Source organism: Camelus ferus, chromosome 12 (genome assembly GCF_009834535.1).
Source record: "Camelus ferus isolate YT-003-E chromosome 12, BCGSAC_Cfer_1.0, whole genome shotgun sequence".
Taxonomy (NCBI): Eukaryota; Metazoa; Chordata; class Mammalia; order Artiodactyla; family Camelidae; genus Camelus; species Camelus ferus.
Window position 1 is genome coordinate 23,161,982 of NC_045707.1, and position 19,526 is coordinate 23,181,507.

Genomic DNA, 19,526 nt, shown 5'->3' on the forward strand with positions numbered 1-19,526 from the left:
AGTTTTAGGAATATTCAGTTTTCTGTTTCTAGTTGGGTCAGTTTTAGTAAGTTTATATTTTTTAGGAATTTTTCTAGTCTCTGATTTTTCAGATTTATTTGGTACAAAGTTGTTCACGATATCCTTCTATTATCTTTGTAATCTCTGTTGCATCTGTAATTAAGTTCCTCTTTTCATTCCTCATGGGTTATTTTTGCCCTGCTCTTCTGTTACTCAGTCTCTCCAGAGGTTGGTCGGTTTTATGAGACTTTTCAAAGAACCAGTTCTTGGCTCTGTTGAGCTTCTATATTGTATTTGTTTTCCATTTGATTAATTCCACGTAATCTTTGTTTTCCTTCCTTCTACTTTTTTCGACTTTAATTTGCTGTTCTTTTTTCAACTTCTTGAAATGAATGCTTAGCTCATTTTCAGCTTTTCCTCATTTATAATGTATCTCATATAAATTTCTCTTCAGGTATGACTTTAGATATGTTTCACAAGTTTCCTAAGGCTATTTTAAATTTCTTTGTCTAATTTTCAAGTGGATAATACATTCCCATGATTCAAAACCCAGAAAGTTATAAAAAGGTGTACAGTGAGGATTCTCCCTCCCAAGCTTACCTCCCACCTGCTCAGTTCCCATCGTGTCCTGTGCAAATAACCCTCCACTTGGTTTTTTGTGTGTCCTTCCAGACTTTCTTCGTGTGTTTAAAAGCAATTATGACTAGAGGTGCTTCTTTCCTTCCCCCCCATTTTTTTTAACACATAATATGCAGTATACTAAACACACGTTCAGCACCTTGTTTTTATGTATCTTGACAATATTCTTAGAGCCCTTTCAATGGCAGTACATTCTAGAGCTTTATTCTTTGTTTTCACATTTGCATAATATTCCGTTGTATAAGTCTTCTATTATTTTGTCACCAATATTGTACTGATTAAAATAGTTTCCCTCCAACTTATTGTTACTACAGAAGATTATTCCATTTTGCATATGTATATGTGTAACTATATCTTGAAAGTATAGTTGCTAGATTTAGGTTATGTCTATTTAAAGATGGTCTTTTTAAAATTGTTATGGAAAATTAGAAACAGAAAATCAGAGCTAATTGTCCAGTGACCCCCTGTGTAACATCTAGTTTCAACAAATATGGCCAGTCTCAGTTCCTCTATCCCCTTGCCCACCTCCCTGCACTTCCACCTCCACTCCCAGAGTATTTGTTATCAAATTACAGACATCATATAATTTCATTCAAGAGTATTTCTGTATTATCCCTAAAAGACTAGAGCGCTTTTTAAATATAACCACAATACCACATCACACTTAAAAATTAACCGTAATTTCTTATCATTGAATATTTAATAATTTCAAGTTTTCCTGGTTATCTTATGGATCTTGTAATTATATAGACTTTAATGGTTGTGCCTTTTAAATTTGTTGAGACTTGTTGTGTGGTCCAGTGTATGTCAGTTTCTATGAATGTTTCTTTGTGCTTGAAAAGAACATGTCCTCTGCTGTTAGTTACAATGTACGTCTGTATGTCTAGTTTTCTGTATGTCTTTTTGGTCATGATTGTTACTCATGCTGTTCAAATCTTTTGTGTCCTTACTGACTTGTCTCCCGCTATGATTATGGATTTGCCTGTTATTCCTTATTATTTTTCCAGTTTATTCATTATTATTCTGTCAGTTGTTGCTTTTTTCATCTTGGGGCTATGTATTAATTTATTCAGCAAATGTTAGTATTAAATGCTTCTACGTGCCAGGCACTGTTCTAGTTGCTAAGGGTATTTAAGTGAAGACAACAGACAAAAATTCCTGCTTTAGCTGGGAGAGACAGACAATAAGGAAGATAAAGAATTACATACAATTTAAATTGTTATCTTTATAAATTGAACTTTTTCACATTATGAATTGACCTTTATCTTAGTAATTTCTTTACTTAAAGTCTCTTGTGTAATAATAATGTAGTAATAACAGCTTACATTGGGTTGTTTGCTGATTTTTCTCACCCTTTTATTTTTATCTTTTCTATAGTATGTTTTAAGTGTGTTCTCTAAATGGCATATCCTTGTATTTTTAAAATTTTTAACCAATTTTATATATATTTGGATTTATGTCTAATATTTTACTTTATGCTTTGTTTTGTTCTTTTTCTCTCCTTTGTTGCTTTTGGTCTGTTTTATTTTGTCTTAATCATGCCACTTTTTCCTCTTATCTCAGTGGGAAGTTATATTCTATGTTTCTTTATTTTTTTAAATAATAGCTTTATCAAGATACAGTTCACATTACCACACAATTCTGTAGTTGTTAGTGTGTTCATAGAGTTGTGCAACCATCACCACAATCAACTTTAGGATATTGTCATCACCCTAAAAGAAATCCCCTACCCTCTAACGGTTACTGTCTATTCCACCTCCACTCGTAACCCCGTCCTCTGCTCTAGACAACCTGTAATCTTTTTTACCTCTATAGATTTGTCTGTTCCAGATATTTCATATAGATGGAATCATGGAATGTGTGGCCTTTTATGTCTGGCTTCTTTCACTTGCCATGTTTTCAAGGATCATCTGTGTGTAGTACGTACCAGTACTTCATTACATTTTATAGCCAAGTAATATTCCACGTTCTATTTGTTTATCAGCTGAACATTTGGGTTGTTTGCACTTTTTGGCCATTCTGAACAATGCTGCTTTTAACATATGTGAACATGTGTGGACGTATGTTTTCACTTCTTTTGGTATATACTAAGGAGCAGAACTGCTGGATCATGTGGTAATTCTGTTTAACCTTTTGAGGAACTGCCAGACTCTTCCCAAAGCACGAGGACCATTTTCTAATCCCACAAGTAGTGTCTGAAGGTTTCAGTTTCTCCACGTCAGCAGTTGTTTTTTATCTTTTTGTCTATAACCTTCCTACTGAGTAAGAAGTGGCGTCCCAGTGTGGCTTTGATTTGCATTTTCCTGTTGTTTCACGATGTGGAGCATCTTTTCTTAGGCTTATTAGCACTCTGTATACTTTCTTTGGAGAAATGTCTATTCAGCTCTTTTGCCTGTTTTTAAATTGCGTTGTTGCAATTTATTTATTTATTTATTTATTTATTTATTTATTTATTTATTTATTTATTTATTTATTTATTTATTTATCTGCAATTTTAATTTTATTTTGCAAGAGAAATTCAATGTGCTTCACAAACCTATGCCCTCATTCCCCATTCTCTGCAAAGACACTGATGCTCTGGCCTCTCGTGCCGTCCTGGCCCCGCTGTTCCTCTCACTTCCGGGGTCTCTCCCGCCTGATGGTCTCAGGTGCGTGGAGGAGGCCACTCCGGAGTTAGCTGATTCCCTTTGGGGTGTCCTGGAGGCCCTCCAGCCGCGTGTGTGTGTGTGTGCCGGCATCAGGCATCCTGTAGAAAGGCGGCAGTGCCCCGGCCCCACGCTCCCTGAGATTCCGCTCCCGTCATGATGGGGGAGGCCTGGGGCTTCTAACAAGCTCTCCAGGGGATTCTGACGTAAGAGGCCCAGCCCACCCGGTGAGAAATGCTTCCCTTTTCCTGCTCCAGAGATGGAGACGAGCTCTGACAACCTGAGACGGGGCTAGATCACAGTTTTTATCCTGTGATGGGGAGGCGGGAGGCGGAGCCGCCTTCTAACCACACGCAGAATCCTCCACACTGGGCCCTCAACCCTCATTTACTTGGCTCTGCTTCAGAGCCTTCCATGACCGTATCGTTTTATTACTGAGTTGTAAAATTTCTTAATATATTCTGGATACAAGTCCTTTATCAGATACATGATTTGCAAATATCTTCTCCCATTCTGTGGGTTGTCATTTCATTCTTGATGGTATCCTTTGCAACACAGAAACCTTTAATTTTGCTGAATTCCAATTTATCTATTTTTTCTTTTGTTACTTGTGCTTTTACTGTTGTATCTAATACACCACTGCCTTATCGAAGTCCATGGAGATGTACACCTATGTTTCCTTCTAAGAATTTTATAGTTTTACATGTAGGGCTTTGATCCATTTGGGGTTAATTTTTGTACATGGCATGAGGTACATTCTTCATTCTTTTGCTTGTAGATATCCAGTTGTCCTAGCATCATGTGTTGAAAAGACTGTTCCTGTTGAATTATCTTGATAACCTTGTTGAAAATCAAATGATGATAACAGTGAAGGTTAATTTCTGGACTCTCAATTCTGTTTCATTGGACCATATATTTATACTATGTCAGTACCACAATGTCTTGATTATTGTAGTAAGTTTTGAAATCTGAAAGAATGAGTCCAATCCTGTTTGTTTTTTTTTTTTAAGATTGTTTTGGCTATGTGGAGATCCTTGAATTTTCATATGAATTTTCAGAACAGATTGTTAATTTCTGCAAAGAAGGCATCTGAAATTTTGATGGAGATTGTATTGAATCTGAAGATCAATTTGGGGAGTATTAAGTCTTAAGTCTTAACAAGAATTAAGTCTTGTAACCTATGAACTTGGATGTCTTTCTGTTTATTTAAGTCTTTAGTTTCTTTCAGCAGTGTTTTATAGTTTTCAGAGTAATAGTGCTACACTTATTTTGTTACATTTATTACCAGTTATTTTTAATTCTTGTTGGTGCTATTACAAATGGAATTATTTTCTTAATTTTATTTTTTATTATTCATTGCAAGTGTACAGAAATACAGTTGATTACTGTTTCCTGTAACCTATTGAACTCATTTATTCCAATGGTTCTTTTTAGTAGATTCCTTAGGATTTTCTATATACAAGATCAGGCCATCTGTAGATGTAGGTTTACTGTAGTAAACTGTAGATTTGCTTTTTCCAATCTAGAGGCCTTTTATTTCATTTTCTTGCCTAATTGCCCTGGTCAGAACCTCTAGTACCATGTTGAATAGAAGTGACATGAGCAGACATCCTTGTCTTTTTCCTGATCTCAGGGAATTCAGTTTTTCACCATTAATTATGGTATTAGCTGTGGATTTTTCATAGCTGCTTCTTATCAGGTTGATGAAGTTCCCCTCTAGTCCTAGTTTGTTGAATGTTTTGGTCATGAAGAGGTGTTGTATTTTGTCAGATGCTCCTCTGCATCCACTGAGATGATCATGCCGTTTTTGTCCTTTATTTTATTGATAAGATGTATTAACTACATTAATTGATCTTTTTTTTATGTTAACCCAATCTTGTACTCCTGGAATAAGTCCCACTTGGTCATGGTATTCCTTTGCAATCCTTTTTATATCTGTACCCCTTTTTATGTTGCTGACTCCAGTGAACTGGCTGAGGACTTTGAGGTCTATGTTCATGAGATTTGGCCTCTTTGGTTTCCTTTTCCTGTGGTATCTTTGTCTAGATTTGGTGTCAGAGTAATACTGGCCTCACAGAACGAGTTGGGAATTATTCCCTGCTCTTCTATTTTTCGGAAGAGTTTGAGATAGATTGGTATTTTTATTTTATTTGCGGGGGGAGAAGGTAATTACATTTATTTACTTACTCTTTTTTTTTTAATTGAGATACTGGGGATTGAACCCAAGACCTCGTGCGTGCTAAGCATGCACTCTACTGCTGAGCTATACCCTCCCCCCAGATTGGTATTTTTATTTTTCAAATGTTTGGTAGAATTCACCAATAGATCCGTGTGACCCAAGCTTTCCTATGGGAGTCGTTTTCTGATTGCTAATTTAGTCTCTTTACTTGTCACTGATCTCTTCAGATTGTCTATTTCTTCTTGAGTCAGTTTTGGTAGTTTGTGTCTTTCTAGAAATTTGTCCGTCTCATCTGAGTTATTTGATTTGTTGGCACGTAGGTGATCATAGTACTCCTTTACAATCCTTTTTATATCTGTAAGGTTGGTAGTAATGTTCCTTCTTTCATTCTCAGTTGTACTAATTTGAGTCTTCTCTTTTTTCTTGGCCAGTCTAGCTAAAATTTTGTCACTTTTAGTGATCTTTTCAAAACCCAACTTTTAGTTTCGTTGATTTTTCTCTATTGCTTTTCTATTCTCTATTTCATTTATTTCTATTCTAATCTGTATTCTTTCTTTCCCTATACTTGCTTTGAATTTAGTTTACTTTTCTTTTTCTAGTTTCTTAAGGTGGGAGGTCAGGTTATGGATTAGAGATCTTTCTTCTTTTTTATATTTTACAGGTAAAAATTTTCTTCTAAGCACTGCTTTAGCTGCATCCCATAAGTTTTGATATATTATGTCTTCATTTTCATTCATCTCAGAGTATTTTCTAATTTTCTGGTGATTTCTTCTTTGACCCATTGGTTACTTAGGAGTGTATTAATTTCTGTACATTAGTGAGTTTCCCAAATTTCATTAATTTCAATATCATTCCATTGTGGTTAGAGAACATACTTTGATTTAAATTCTTAGTTCTTTGAACATATTTATAATGACTACTTTAAAATGTACTTCTGTGAAATCCGACATCTGTGTCCTCTCCTGGTGTTTCCTCTTGCCTGCTTTTTGTCCTGTGTATGGGTCACACTTAACTGTTTCTTTGCATATCTCATAATTTTTGTTGAAAACTGGACATTTTAGGTAATATGCTGTAGCAACTCTGCATACTGATTCTTACCCTCTACCACAAGACTTGTTTTGGTTGTTTGTGGGTTCATTTCTTTAGTGACTTGGCTGGACTGTTTTAGCGAAGTCTGTTTCCCCTGCAGCATGGAGCCTCTGAGGGTGCAGGCTTGGGCATGCACACAGTCATGCTAGGTGACAGTGGTTTCAGCAGGGCTCTCCGTGTCTCTTTTGCTGATCTGTTAAGCACTCTGCCTCTGCTGGTATCACACCCAGCTGGTGGGCTCCACTAATCGCCAGCTAATTGTCTGTTGTATTTTTTAGTCTGATTCAATTAAATGTGGACTCCTTTACAGAGGTTGTTTTTTATGCTTATCAGCCTCTTCTTTATTGCTTACCACCAAAATTTTCATTTATTTTGAAAGTGCCCGTAAGCTTAAACTTCCCTATACAATGTTTCACATAAAGTCAGTCGTTTGGAAGAAGCTTTGGAGCTTTCTGTTCTTGTGGATTGCCTTTCTCCCTGGGCAAAATCTCTAAGCCCCTGCTTTAGAGCTGGTGTCAGGGACAGTGACCCAGTTCTGTCAGAGTGACACTCCTGTGTTACGAGCAGGGAGCTGGGCGGGGGTCGTAGCTTCTGGTCCTCTCAGTTTGCGTCTCTGTTGTCAGATCTCTACCTTTTTAGTGATCTGTGGGAGGATGATCAGGGCCCCAATATTCTTGTCCTGCTATACCTGAGGTACAGCCTCTGTCCAGTGAGTGGGGCTGGGTGTCCTCAATCTCCTGACCACATTCAGCAGGAATTTATTCTCTACAACTTGGAACTGGAGAGGGCTGAGATACATTGGTGGCCTGGTGAAATGCCATATCCCTTGACTGGATGCGAAGGGGAGAGGTAGCCCCACTTTTTGGACCACACTCACCTGGAGTGGTGCATCTGTCTGACTGAGCTGGGGCGTGGGGGTTGGGGTAAGAGAGGAAGGGAGCAGGTCATGGCCCAAGTACCACAGACTTTCACTGTTAAACATTTAGTAGTTTTTCTTGAATGGATGTTTCTTAATTTTATCTTTACTCTCTTTCTAAATAATACAAGGATCTTAGAATTGTTTGACTTTTTTAAAAATCATACACATACATACAAATATACGCATATGCACACAAACAAAGAATATGCATGTTTCAAGTACATATAAATATATATGTATCAAATATGTATAAGTATGTACATACTGTATTTATATAAAGCAGGAATGTGAACTAGAAATCAGCTGGTTACCTACAGTGAAGCTGCCTGAGTTCAACTCCTATTTTTACCACTCATCAGCTGGTCAACCTGAACAAGTCCCTTAACTGCATCGAACCTAGGTTTCTTGAGCCACAGAGCTGAGAAACTGATACCTCCCTCACTGGGTTTTTGTGGGAATTAAATGAACTAATGCATGTGAAGTGCCACATACACCATGTATGTGTGTACAGTATGCACACGATACACGCACAGCACCTGGCAGACAGTGAGTGCTCAGTGAAAAGCAGCTCCCCTAAGACCCGAAGGTGCTTGTTGGTGGCGACTGCTGTTTATTCTCGCTCTCTGTCCTGGCAGTTCCTCTGTGATGAAGGCGCCGGTATTTCTGGGGACTACATTGATCGCGTGGATGAGCCCTTGTCCTGCTCGTATGTGCTGACCATTCGGACTCCTCGGCTCTGCCCTCACCCTCTCCTCCGGCCCCCACCCAGTGCTGCTCCCCAGGCCATTCTCTGTCACCCTGCTCTGCAGCCTGAGGAGTACATGGCCTACATTCAGAGGCAAGCTGGTGAGTAATTAAAAGAGGAAGGAGAGACGTGGGGAGGGACACGCAGAAGACAAAGTATCGAAGAGCCCAGAGGAATGTGTCCCTGTCCTGCCTGCATGCTGTCTTTCAGTAGACTCAAAGCAACATGGAGACAGGGCTACAGGGGAGCTGCACGGCCTGGACCCTCAGACGTGGCGTGAGACCAAGCCTGGGGTGGTGCCCCTGACGAAAGGGGGTAGGCCCTTGTTTCACCTGTTCTGTGAAACCTGTCTGCCTTTCTTCCCTTCTGCAGCCTCACTGTCCTATACACCCAGGGGTGCGTTGTCCTTAACACCACTGACTGTTGGGATGGGGTGAAAAAGAACTGTGGGCCCTAATCCCTGAGTAACAGAGGAGGGAAAATACCCCATTCTGTTCGCTTCCTCCCATTTCTCCCCTCCTTTCAGGCTCCTCCCTGTTCCCTGTATTCCAGGTGCAGGCCCAGCCAAGGATGACAGTAAGGAAGCAGATTTCTGGAAGATGCTCCACGAGCGAGAGGAACAGGCCGCTGAAGGGGAGGAGGTACAGGCTGAGGTGAGAGCCGGCTTCCTGGCTGTCGCTTTGATGAGGCTGAACCTGGGCTTTGGGCTGCAAGGCCGCCTGAACTGAGGCCATTATGCTATGATCTCCATCCACCTGGTGACGCAGGCATATACCCAGAGTCGTTGCCTGGAGCTGGCACACATCAGCTCGCGTTCCTGACTCTGCCCTTCTCTCATCAGGAGCAGGAACCGAACCTGGACGCAGCAGACCCAGCGCCAGGCTCTCCCGATGGTGAGGGAATCCTCCATGTCTCCCTTCCTGGGCAAACGCAGAGCTAGAGCTGAACACTGGGAGGGACGTTCAGATTCATTTTTATCACACTGAATACTCTTTGTAGACGACAGTTCTATTCAAGGACGGTAGCAGAAGCCAGTGGTTCCGCTGCTTGCTGACTTTGCATCTTGGACAATTTCCCTTAACCTCCGTTTCCTCACCCTACGTTAGAGAGCTGTTGTGGGGTTAAATGAATCTCGTTTTACAGTACAATGCCTGGAACTGAGTAGACAAAAAATGGTTTATATTTGTGGAAAGAGGAGAACAGGATCCAGGGAAAAGGCGTGCTTGGCCCCGGGATCTCTTCTGTAGTCCTAGAAACTGGAGTGGCTGCCGGGAGGACCTCAGCAGTGCATGGCAGAGCAGGGGTCTTGGCAGCTTGTTAGCATCCTTCTCTCTCTCACCTATGAGGCCACCTTAGGCCACCTAAGAACTCTCTGGAGGGGTATGTTGGCCCCTGTCTTGCAGACCAGACAGGTAGTTCCTGGAGGCAGGGACTATGTCCTTCCTTGGCCTCCTCAACTCTTCTCCTTAGGAAGTCAAAATAGAATTTAAGACATGACGGGTCCATTCCTACTCTTTCATCTCAGATTTTCAGAACAACGTGCAGGTCAAAGTTATTCGGAGCCCCGCAGACTTGATTCGATTGATAGAGGAGCTGAAGGGTGGAACAAGAAAGGTATGGCCCTGCTCCAGGGAGGGGCAGAACCTGCCTCCCTGCCGGGAGCATTCAGAGACGCACCCCTGACTGGGGCTGATGGAGCCGACTCCCTTCCTTTACTTCTCCTGAGTCCCCACTCCCACTTCCTCCCACCATGAAACCCCAACCATCTCCCTCTTTCTCCCGATCCCCACCCACCCAGGGGAAGCCCAACTCCGGCCAAGAGCAGCCTGCAGACTATGCTGCAGAAGTCCCTTCCAAGGAACCAGAGGTGAAGGAGAAGGGTGACCCAGAGCATCAGAACGAGGTGGAAGAAGAGGAGGACGACGATGAGGATGAAGACGAAGATGAGGATGAGCGGCAGTTGCTGGGAGAATTTGAGAAGGAACTGGAAGGGATACTGCTCCCGTCGGACCGAGACCGGCTCCGTGCGGAGGTGAAGGCTGGCATGGAGCGGGAGCTGGAGAACATCATCCAGGAGGTGGGCTCCCCGCTTCCTCCCGCGGCTTCCACCGCTGCCTGTGCCTGTGGGGGGACAGGCCCGAGGGCCCGGAAGAGAACAGAGGACAGCACCTCGCTGGCCTGGGGCGCTGGAGCAGGCGCCCTGAACTGCTATTGTTTACTTAATTAAAAAGTGGGGGACGGTGGACAAGAGGGTCAGAGAGAGGAATGAGGCTTAGATATTACTTCCCAGACCCTGACTCTCACTCCCACCCTGGGCCTTCCAGACAGAGAAGGAGCTGGACCCGGAGGGGCTGAAGAAGGAGTCGGAGCGTGATCGGGCTATGCTGGCCCTGACTTCCACTCTCAACAAACTCATCAAAAGGCTGGAGGAAAAACAGAGTCCAGAGCTGGTGAAGAAGCACCAGAAGAGGAGGGTTGTCCCCAAAAAGCCTCCCCCGTCCCCCCAACCAGCAGGTGAGAGCTGCCAGACGGGAGGAAACGGCCAGGCCCATCGTTTATCCCTTCTGAGAACGCTCACTCTCGCTCTTCCTGGAACATTGTTCTCAGCCATTCCCAACACCTCCATCCAGTTTGCCCGCTAACCTCCTAGTTGTCCTTTTGGGAAGCAGCTGTTAGAGCATCTGGCTTGCCTCCGTGGCGGTTTTCCGGCTTACTCCTGTACATCCAGTGCCTAGCACTCTGCCTGGCCCCTCGTGGGTGACTGGTAGATATTAACCGGGTGGCAGTGAGCCTGTGTGCCGGACCACACACCTGTGGCGGACTCTGCCTGTCAGCAGTCAGGACTGCACAGGGGGGGGCCCCAGCTGGCAGGGTGTGAACGGGCAGCCCCGCTGCTCATAAGCCAATTGCCTAGACAGACTTAAAGTTCCCCTCTTCTTGCACCCTTGTGTCCCTTCCACAGGCCCCGGGGTCGGGGAGACCAGGTGTTACAAATGGAATGTCCTAGTTTCAAACCTTCCATCCCACTTATCTCTATAAACATTGAAATTGTCTTTTGAGTCCCAACATGTCAAGGGTGCCAGACCACAGTTTCCCAGCCTGCTTCTTCAATTTCTCTGTAGGCCCAGGTGGCCTGATTTTTGCTTTAGAAAACAGTCAGTTTAGGTGATGGGCAGAATTACTGGGTTGGTGTGGGGAAGGGAAACTGCACTGATGGGGGGAGCTTTTTGGGTTGGAATGGGGTTGGGGGTGATGGGTGCTAATTTATTTTGAGCCCGGCTCATATCCTGTGTTTGAGATGGAATAACTGCCAAAACCCACTGATGTCTTAGGGAGAGGTGACCGCTGCAGCCCTAGCCCTGGAGTCACGGCTCTGCTTTGTGTCTCCCTGTGTGTCTCTCCCTCCAAGAGGAGGATCCTGAGCACAGAGTCCGGGTCCGGGTCACCAAGCTCCGTCACGGAGGCCCCAATCAGGATCTGACTGTCCTCGAGATGAAACGGGAAAACCCACAGCTGAAACAAATCGAGGGGCTGGTGAAGGAGCTGCTGGAGAGGGAGGGACTCACAGCCGAAGGTGGGCCCTGGAGGGTGGGGCTGGATGCAGAGCCGTTGGAAGGGCTTGCTGCCTGAAGTGGAGGGGCTGGGAACCTCGGCTGGGGACCCGGGGGCAGAGGACCTGCACTGAAGCTCCCCCGCTTCCTCTCCTCTCACTGCCCGTCCTGCTCCTTTCCAGGGAAAATTGAGATCAAGATTGTCCGACCAGGGACTGAAGGGACTGAGGAGGATGCTCGTTGGCTGACTGATGAGGACACAAAAAACCTCAAGGAGATTTTCTTCAATATCCTGGTGAGAGGCACCCCACCCCCGAGTCCTGGCCCCCCAGCCTCCCCTCTCCTGCAGCCCACTGAGGTGTGAAGAGCGAGGGTTCGCCCATCCTGGCCTTGCCACTGTGGCTCTGGGCGCCAGGCCCTCAGCAGAGCCCCGCAGGCCACATGTGGGCCCCACTCCTGCCTGCCCGACACTGTGCCGATCTCCAGACCCCCAAGTGCCCAGTGCCTCCCTCGGCTCCCACTCACCCGCATGCCCTCCTGCCAGGTGCAGGGAGCTGAGGAGGCGCAGAAGGAGCGGCAGCGGCAGAAAGAGCTGGAGAGGAATTACCGCCGGGTGTGGGGCTCTCGGGGTGGGGAGGGCACGGGGGACCTGGACGAGTTTGACTTCTGAGACCACCACCATGGGCTCTCAAAAGATCCCAGAGTCTTCCTAGACTGGCCCTGCCATCACCCCTCACCCCATCTCCCAGGGCCCTAAAGGCGACACAGCAGAGGAGAGCCGAGCTGTGAGCTGTGAGCTGTAACTGAGGCCCAGCTGAGGGCGTGGGGGGCCGCGGGGTGAGGGCTGCTGCTGCTGCTGCTGAGGGCCGCCCTCGAGATGTGCTCTCCCAGGCTTCTCCCCACACCTGCTTCCCCTTCCTCCCTGGCTTCCCCTGTTGTTGTCCCCAATCCCCCAACTTGTGGGTTCCTTTCCCCTCGCCACCTAGAGCATCGTGAGCCTTTTGGAGTGGAGTAGAGCTGGGGAGCAAGGAGAGCCGGGCAGTTCAGCAGGCCCCCACCCCACTGCTTTTCGCACTCTCCTACCCCCTCCCCTTGGATTGGCTTTGACTGTCCTGCCCCATTCCCTTCCCATGCTGTTCCCTACATCTTCTGAGTTGAGGCACCTTCCCTCTGTTGCTGAGAAAATGGGAAGAAAGTTGCCCACCACCTCTGACACAGTCCCATGAAAAGGGTAGGTTACAGACCCAGCCACCATCCATGTTCTTGGAACAATCAGGTTTCTAAATAAAGAACTGGACCATCAAACCATCAATCCTTTTTTTCTTTTAGGACGATGGGTGGGGTTGGGGCTCAGGTAGGGAGGAGACTTGGTGTTCTCCTCTGGATAGAGGGCACTCTGATCCCATTCTGTGCTCCACAGTCCGGGCCGCACCCATGGAGGTGGGGGACGCAGTATGAGACCAGGACAGTGAAGCGAAGCCTGCTGGCCTGGCCAGGACTGAAACGCTTGCGGTACTGGGGTCCTTCCTTTTCCTCATTTGTCCATTTCTGTTCCTTCTCTTCTCCCCCTTTATATCCCCAGAGCTACACAGTACACACTGCGTTACCCCACCACAGGGGTCCTCCTGCCAAGCTCTCTCCCTGCAGCGTGCTGCAGACGCGATCCCCACGCCCACCAGCCATACCACTTCAACATTTCCCCAGAAAGACCTCTGCCCTTAGCCATGCTCAGAGAGAGGGCTGCCGCCCACCCAGGCCAGTTCCTAGTATGCCAAGGGCAGGTGGGCACGGGAAGGTGTCTCCACCTCGTCCTCATTGCCAAATGCAAATCGGGGTTGTCCACCTCCGCCTGTTGCTCCAAATCTCTGAGGTGTGCAGCATTTCTGCTGAAGAGTCTGCTGACTCATGAGATAAGGGATCTCTAGAAGGCATGGAACTCCCAGGTCTCCTAAAGTGGAAAGAGGGATTCAGTTGTTGTTAAAGGAAGTTGTATAAGACGGACCCTCTTCCTGCTGAAAGCGCTCATGTACTTAATGAGCGTATTATGTTTATATTATTTACAAATGCAAATGGGTAGGCTTATAAAACCCTGCTTCCCCAGATCCATGTGTGTACATTGAAGGGAGGGATCTAAGGCACTGCCTCGAGTCCAGTTGCAGTCAGAATGCTGGGTTCAAATCCTCACTCTTCCACTTACTATTAGTGGGGCCTTGAACAAGTTATTTAACTTTTCAAGTGCTATTTGCTCATGGTAAATATGGATAATTGTACTGGCCGAAGGTGGTCGTGAGGACTGAATGAGATATAGTGTGTTGTGCTCTTAGCAAAGTGTCTGGCCCACAGGAAGTGACCAATAACGAAATAAACCATCTGCTGAGTTCTGAAGAGACTAGATGGTACTTGGAGGCAAGCACTATAGAAGGATTCCCCAGGAGCTGATCAGAAGCTATAGTAGAATCCTTAAGAATGAGAGAGTGGCGAGAGGCTGGGATAGGAGGGTTATCTTTGATTTGATAGGGATAGAGTATTATCAGAAATGGAATTCTACAGTTAGACTTAATTGATATTTTTAAGACATTACATCAGAAAAAAAACCAAAAACCAATCCAGAATACACGTTCTTCTTAAGTGCATGTGGAACATTCCCTAGGATAGACCACGTGCTAGGACAAAAACAAGCCTCAGCAACTTAAGAGGATAGAAATTATTTCAAGCATCTTTTCTAATCACAATGGCATGCAACTAGAAATCAGTCATGTCAAGAGAAATGAGAAAAAAACAACTACATGGAGACTAAACAAAATACTACTAAAAACTAGTGTGGCAATGGTAAAATCAAAGAGGAAATTTTAAAATACCTGAGACAAATGACAATGAAAACACAACCATACAAAATCTATGGGATGCAGCAAAAGCAATCCTTAGGGGAAGTTCATAGCGATACAGGCGTTCCTCAAAAAACAAGAAAAATCTCAAATAATCAACCCAACCTACCACCTAAAAGAATTAGAAAAAGAAGAACAAACAAAATGTAAAGTCAGCAGAAGGAAGGAAATAATAAAGATCAGAGAGAAAATAAGTAAAAGATTTTTTTATTTAAAAAAAAATCAGGAAAACCAAGAACTGGTTCCTTGAAAGGGAAGACCATTGACAAACCTCTGGCCAAGCTCACCAAGAAATAAAAAGACAGGACCCAAATAAAGTAAGAAATGAGAGGAGAAATAACAACCAGTATCATAGAAATACTGAAAAAGCATAAGAAAACACTATAAACAATTAAATACCAACAAATTGGACAACCTAAAAGAAATACACACGTTTCTAGAAACATATAGCCCACCAAAACCGAATCAAGAAGAAATAATTTGAACAGACCAATTACTAATAGAAATGAAACTAGAATCTGAAATTAAAAAAACAAAAAACAAACAAAAAAACCTCCCTGCAAACAAAAGTCCAGGACCATATGGGCTTCACTGGGGAGTTCTACCAAACATACATTAAAAAAAAAACAACAAAAACTCATACTTATCCTTCTCAAACTCTTCCAAAAGACTGAAGAGGACAGAACGCTCCCAAACTCATTCTATGAAGCCACCATCACCTTGATACCAAAACCAGACAAAGATATTATTCCCCTCAAAAAGTGCAGATCAATATCTTTGATGAATACGGATGCAAAAATTCTCAGCAAAACATTAGCAAACCAACAACACATAAAAAAAAAAGATCATACACCAAGGTCAAGTTGGATTTATCGCCAGGTCACAAGGATAGTTAAACATATACAAATCAATCAATGCGATATGCCACATCAACAAAAGAAAAGACAAAAACCACATCTCAATAGATGCAGAAAAAGCATTTGATAAATTCAACATCCATTCATGATAAAAACTCTTACCAAAGTGGGTATAGAGGGAACATATCTCACCATAATAAAGCTATTTACAACAAACCTATAGCCAACATAATACTCAACGGTGAAAAGTTGAAAGTCTTCCTGCTGAAATCTGGAACAAGACAAGGATGCCCACTCTCATCACTTCTATTCAACATAGTATTGGAAGTCCTAGCCACTGCATTCAGGCAAGAAATAGAAATAAAAGATATAGCTTAGTGGTAGAGGGCATGCTTAGCATGGATGAGGTCCTTGGTTCAATCCCCAATACCACCACTTTAAATAAATAAATAAAATTAATTACCTCCCTCCCCCACACACATACAAGTATCCAAATTGGAAGGGAAGGGGTAAAATTGTCATTATACGTATATGACATGATAGTTTATATAAAAACCCTGAAGACTCCACTCAAAAACCACTAGAGCTGATTAACAAATTCAGCACAGTTAGCAGGATATAAAATTAACATACAGAAATCTGTTACATTTCTTTACATTAACAATGAAATATCAGGAAGTGATAGTTTTAAAAATCCTTTTTAAAGTTGCATCACAAAATTAAAATACTTAGGAATAAACTTGACCAAGGAAGTGAAAGACTTATACACAGAGAACTATAAAACACTGATAAAGGAAACTGAAAATGATTCAAAGAAATGGAAAGATATTCCATGAAGAATTAACATTGTTAAAATGGCCATACTATCCAAAGCAATCCACAGATTTAATGTGATCCCTATCAAAGTACTTAGGACAGTTTTTACAGAACTAAAACAAACAATCCTAAAATTTATATGGAATCACAAAAGACCCAAAATTGCCAAAACAATACTGAGGAAAAAGAATGAAGCTGGAGGCATACCCCTCCCAGACTTCAGACAATACTACAAAGCTACAGTTATTAAAACAGCATGGTATTGGCACAAAAACAGACATATGGATCAATGCAACAGAATAGAGAGCCCAGAAATAAACCTACACACCTACAGTCAATTAATCTTCAACAAAGGAGGCAAGAATATACAATGGAGAAAAGACAGTCTCTTCAGGAAGTGGTGTTGGGAAAGCTGGACAGCTGCATGTAAATCAATGAAGTTAGAGCACCCCCTCTCACCATACACAAAAATAAACTCAAATGGCTTAAACAAACATAAGACAGGACACCATAGAATTCCTAGAAGAGAACATAGGCAAAACATTCTCTGACATAAGTCACAGCAATGTTTTCCTAGGTCAGTCTCCCAAGCCAATAGAAATTAAAGCAGAAATAAACAAATGGGACCTAATTAAACTTACAAGCTTTTGCACAGCAAAGGAAACCATAAACCAGGCTGGGAGGAAATATTTACAAATAATGTGACTGACAAGGGCTTAATCTCCAGAATATAAACAGCTCATACAACTCAATAACAAAAAAACCAAACAATCCAATCAAAAAATGGGCAGAAGACCTAAATAGACATTTCTCCAAAGAAGACACAGATGGCATACAAAATGATGCTCAGTATCACTAATTATCAGAAAAATGCAAATCAAAAGTACAATGAGGTATCACCTCACACTGGTCAGAATGGCCATCATGAAAAAGTCCACAAATAATAAATGCTGGAGTAGATATGGCGAAAAGGGAACCCTCCTACACTGCTGGTAGAAATTGGTGTAGCCACTATGGAAAACAGGATGGAGATTCCTTAAAAAACTAAAAATAGAGTTGCCATATGACCCAGCAATCCCACTCCTGGGCATATATCCAGAGAAAACTCTAATTTGAAAAGATACAAGCACCCCGGTGCTCATACAGCAGCACTATTCACAACAGCCAAGACACAGAAGCAGCTGAAATGTCCACTGACAGATGATTGGATAAAGAAGTTGTGGTGTGTGTATCTATACACACGTACACATATGTACACAAACCCACAACGGAATATTACTCAGCCATAAAATAGAATGAAACAATGCCATCTGCAGCAACATGAGTGGGCATACAGATTATCATACTAAGTGAAGTAAGTCAGACAAAGACAAATATACAGTACCACTTATATGTGGAATCTAAAAAATGATACAAATGAACTTATTTACAAAACAGACAGAATCACAGACATAAGAAAACAAACTTATGGTTACCAAAGGGGAAAGGCGGTGGGGGAGAGATAAATTAAGAGTTTAAGACTAGCAGATTCAAATTATTATATATAAAATAGATAATTAACAAGGTACTACTGTATAGCACAGGGAACTATATTCAATATCCTGTAATAAGCCATAATGAAAAAGAATATATTTATATGTATAACTGAATCACTATCCTGTATACCAGAAAAACAACACTGTAAATCAACTATACTTCAATAAAAAAGTTTTAAAAAGAAAAAAAGGAAAACGAATTTCTAGAAACCTCACTAGATTTAGTCATTTTGTACTTTCAATAATAAATTCATTTTTACTTTACTTTGGCTTCTGGTACAACTCCCATGGAGAAGGTTGTTCTGTCCCAGCTGTGCTAAGGCAAACAAAAGGCAGGGAGCAGGGTGTGTGGCAGATGGTGACCAGGAGCGGGTAAGGAATCGGGGGATGGCAGATGGCAGCAGGAATCCAGGTGAGGACCCCAAGGGCAGCTGAGAAGGTGGTGTGGACGCTAAGGGGCAGCAGCTCTCCTTCAGCCCCCAGGAAGTCCCCTTCAGAGTCCTCTTCTGCCAGCCTGGAGGGCTCAGTGTCCTGTCAGCCCATCCACAACCACCCTTTGTATTTCCCACAGGCCAAGATGCAGCACATGAGGAAAAGAAGCCACTGGAGTACTGAGTGCTGGGATTTGATGTGGGGGTCCTGACACCTTGACCACCTTTCACTGGTGGGAACTGAAAGGCACTTCCCACTGGCCCGTGATTCCCTGTGGTTATTTCACTCTCTCCAGGGTCCTTGTTTCCTCCCCACAGCCTCTCACACTCTCGAGCTTCTGAGGAAGGCAGTGAGATTTTGCCACCAAGAAGGAAAGTGGGGATGGAGGAGGAGAGCCCAGGGTCTCCGATGAAAGGGAGGAGAGGTGGTGGGGTCTTCCAGTTGAGTCTTCTTTGCTACTTCTCTCTTTTCCTCTAGCTTTGCCTTCCCAGACCACACACCTGCATCTGCACCTGTCACTGCACCCACACCCCTGAATCCACACCTTTTTCTGGGTCAGACCGCTGTGTTAGGTGGTCACCCAGCCTAGGACCCTGGAGAACCAGGGCCTCCCATGTGAGTGGGACCTGGGCCCATTCCTGCAACCACTGCTTGTCAGCTCAGTGGCGCACCTTCACTGAATATCCTTTGTGGGGCTGAGGGGTGCAGAGGGCCAGAACTAACTCTACCAGGAGACAATGGGCCATAAACTGGTGTGTCAAGGTGGCTAACAATATGTATGTGGCTTTTCCCACCCTACACAGGCTGCTGGCCCAACACCACCCCACTTGGCCCCTCTGCCAGGTCAAACGCTTTCAGCTGTCTGCGTCAGCTGGGCACGGAGTTTGTGACACCAGGGACCTCTGCAGCCAGACCTTTCACCTCTTCCCTCCAGGCCAGGAGAGTAGTGTAAGATCTACTTCTGGTACTAGGTGCTCAGAGTGAGCAGGCTGGCCCGGGGCAGCCCTCCAGGGCTGACGCGAGAGCCCTTACCAGGTGACCTCTGAACAGACACTGTTCAGATTACAAATAAACAGAGGTACCCAAGGTAACCTGCCCAACACCGCCTAGCTGGTTTTGAAATCAGATCTGACTCCAAAGTTCCTGCTCTTAACCGAAGCTACACCACTTACTCCAAGCGGGCCCCTCCCCTGTCCTTGTCCTCTAAGCCCCACACCCCAACTCCTTCCCAGAA

The 19,526-nt window shown here is 43.9% G+C and overlaps 1 protein-coding gene across 9 annotated transcripts in view; it reads left to right on the forward strand.

Annotated features, from left to right (window-relative positions):
• Positions 1-13,068, forward strand: part of OS9 (OS9 endoplasmic reticulum lectin) — a 28,814-nt gene extending 15,746 nt beyond the window's left edge. Inside the window, exons 6-15 of one of the 9 annotated variants that reach the window (XM_014557451.2) lie at positions 8,107-8,317; positions 8,427-8,531; positions 8,769-8,869; positions 9,058-9,109; positions 9,742-9,830; positions 10,015-10,293; positions 10,541-10,730; positions 11,626-11,790; positions 11,950-12,062; positions 12,312-13,068. In XM_014557451.2, coding sequence (XP_014412937.2) covers positions 8,107-8,317; positions 8,427-8,531; positions 8,769-8,869; positions 9,058-9,109; positions 9,742-9,830; positions 10,015-10,293; positions 10,541-10,730; positions 11,626-11,790; positions 11,950-12,062; positions 12,312-12,437 — 1,431 coding nt within the window. In that variant the 3' untranslated portion in view covers positions 12,438-13,068. Of the gene's footprint in view, positions 1-8,106; positions 8,318-8,426; positions 8,532-8,768; positions 8,870-9,057; positions 9,110-9,741; positions 9,831-10,014; positions 10,294-10,540; positions 10,731-11,548; positions 11,791-11,949; positions 12,063-12,311 lie in introns of those variants that run through there. The other 8 variants (XM_014557452.2, XM_032493223.1, XM_006182516.3 and 5 more) reach the window with 8 other exon arrangements.
• Positions 13,069-19,526: the final 6,458 nt, after the last annotated feature.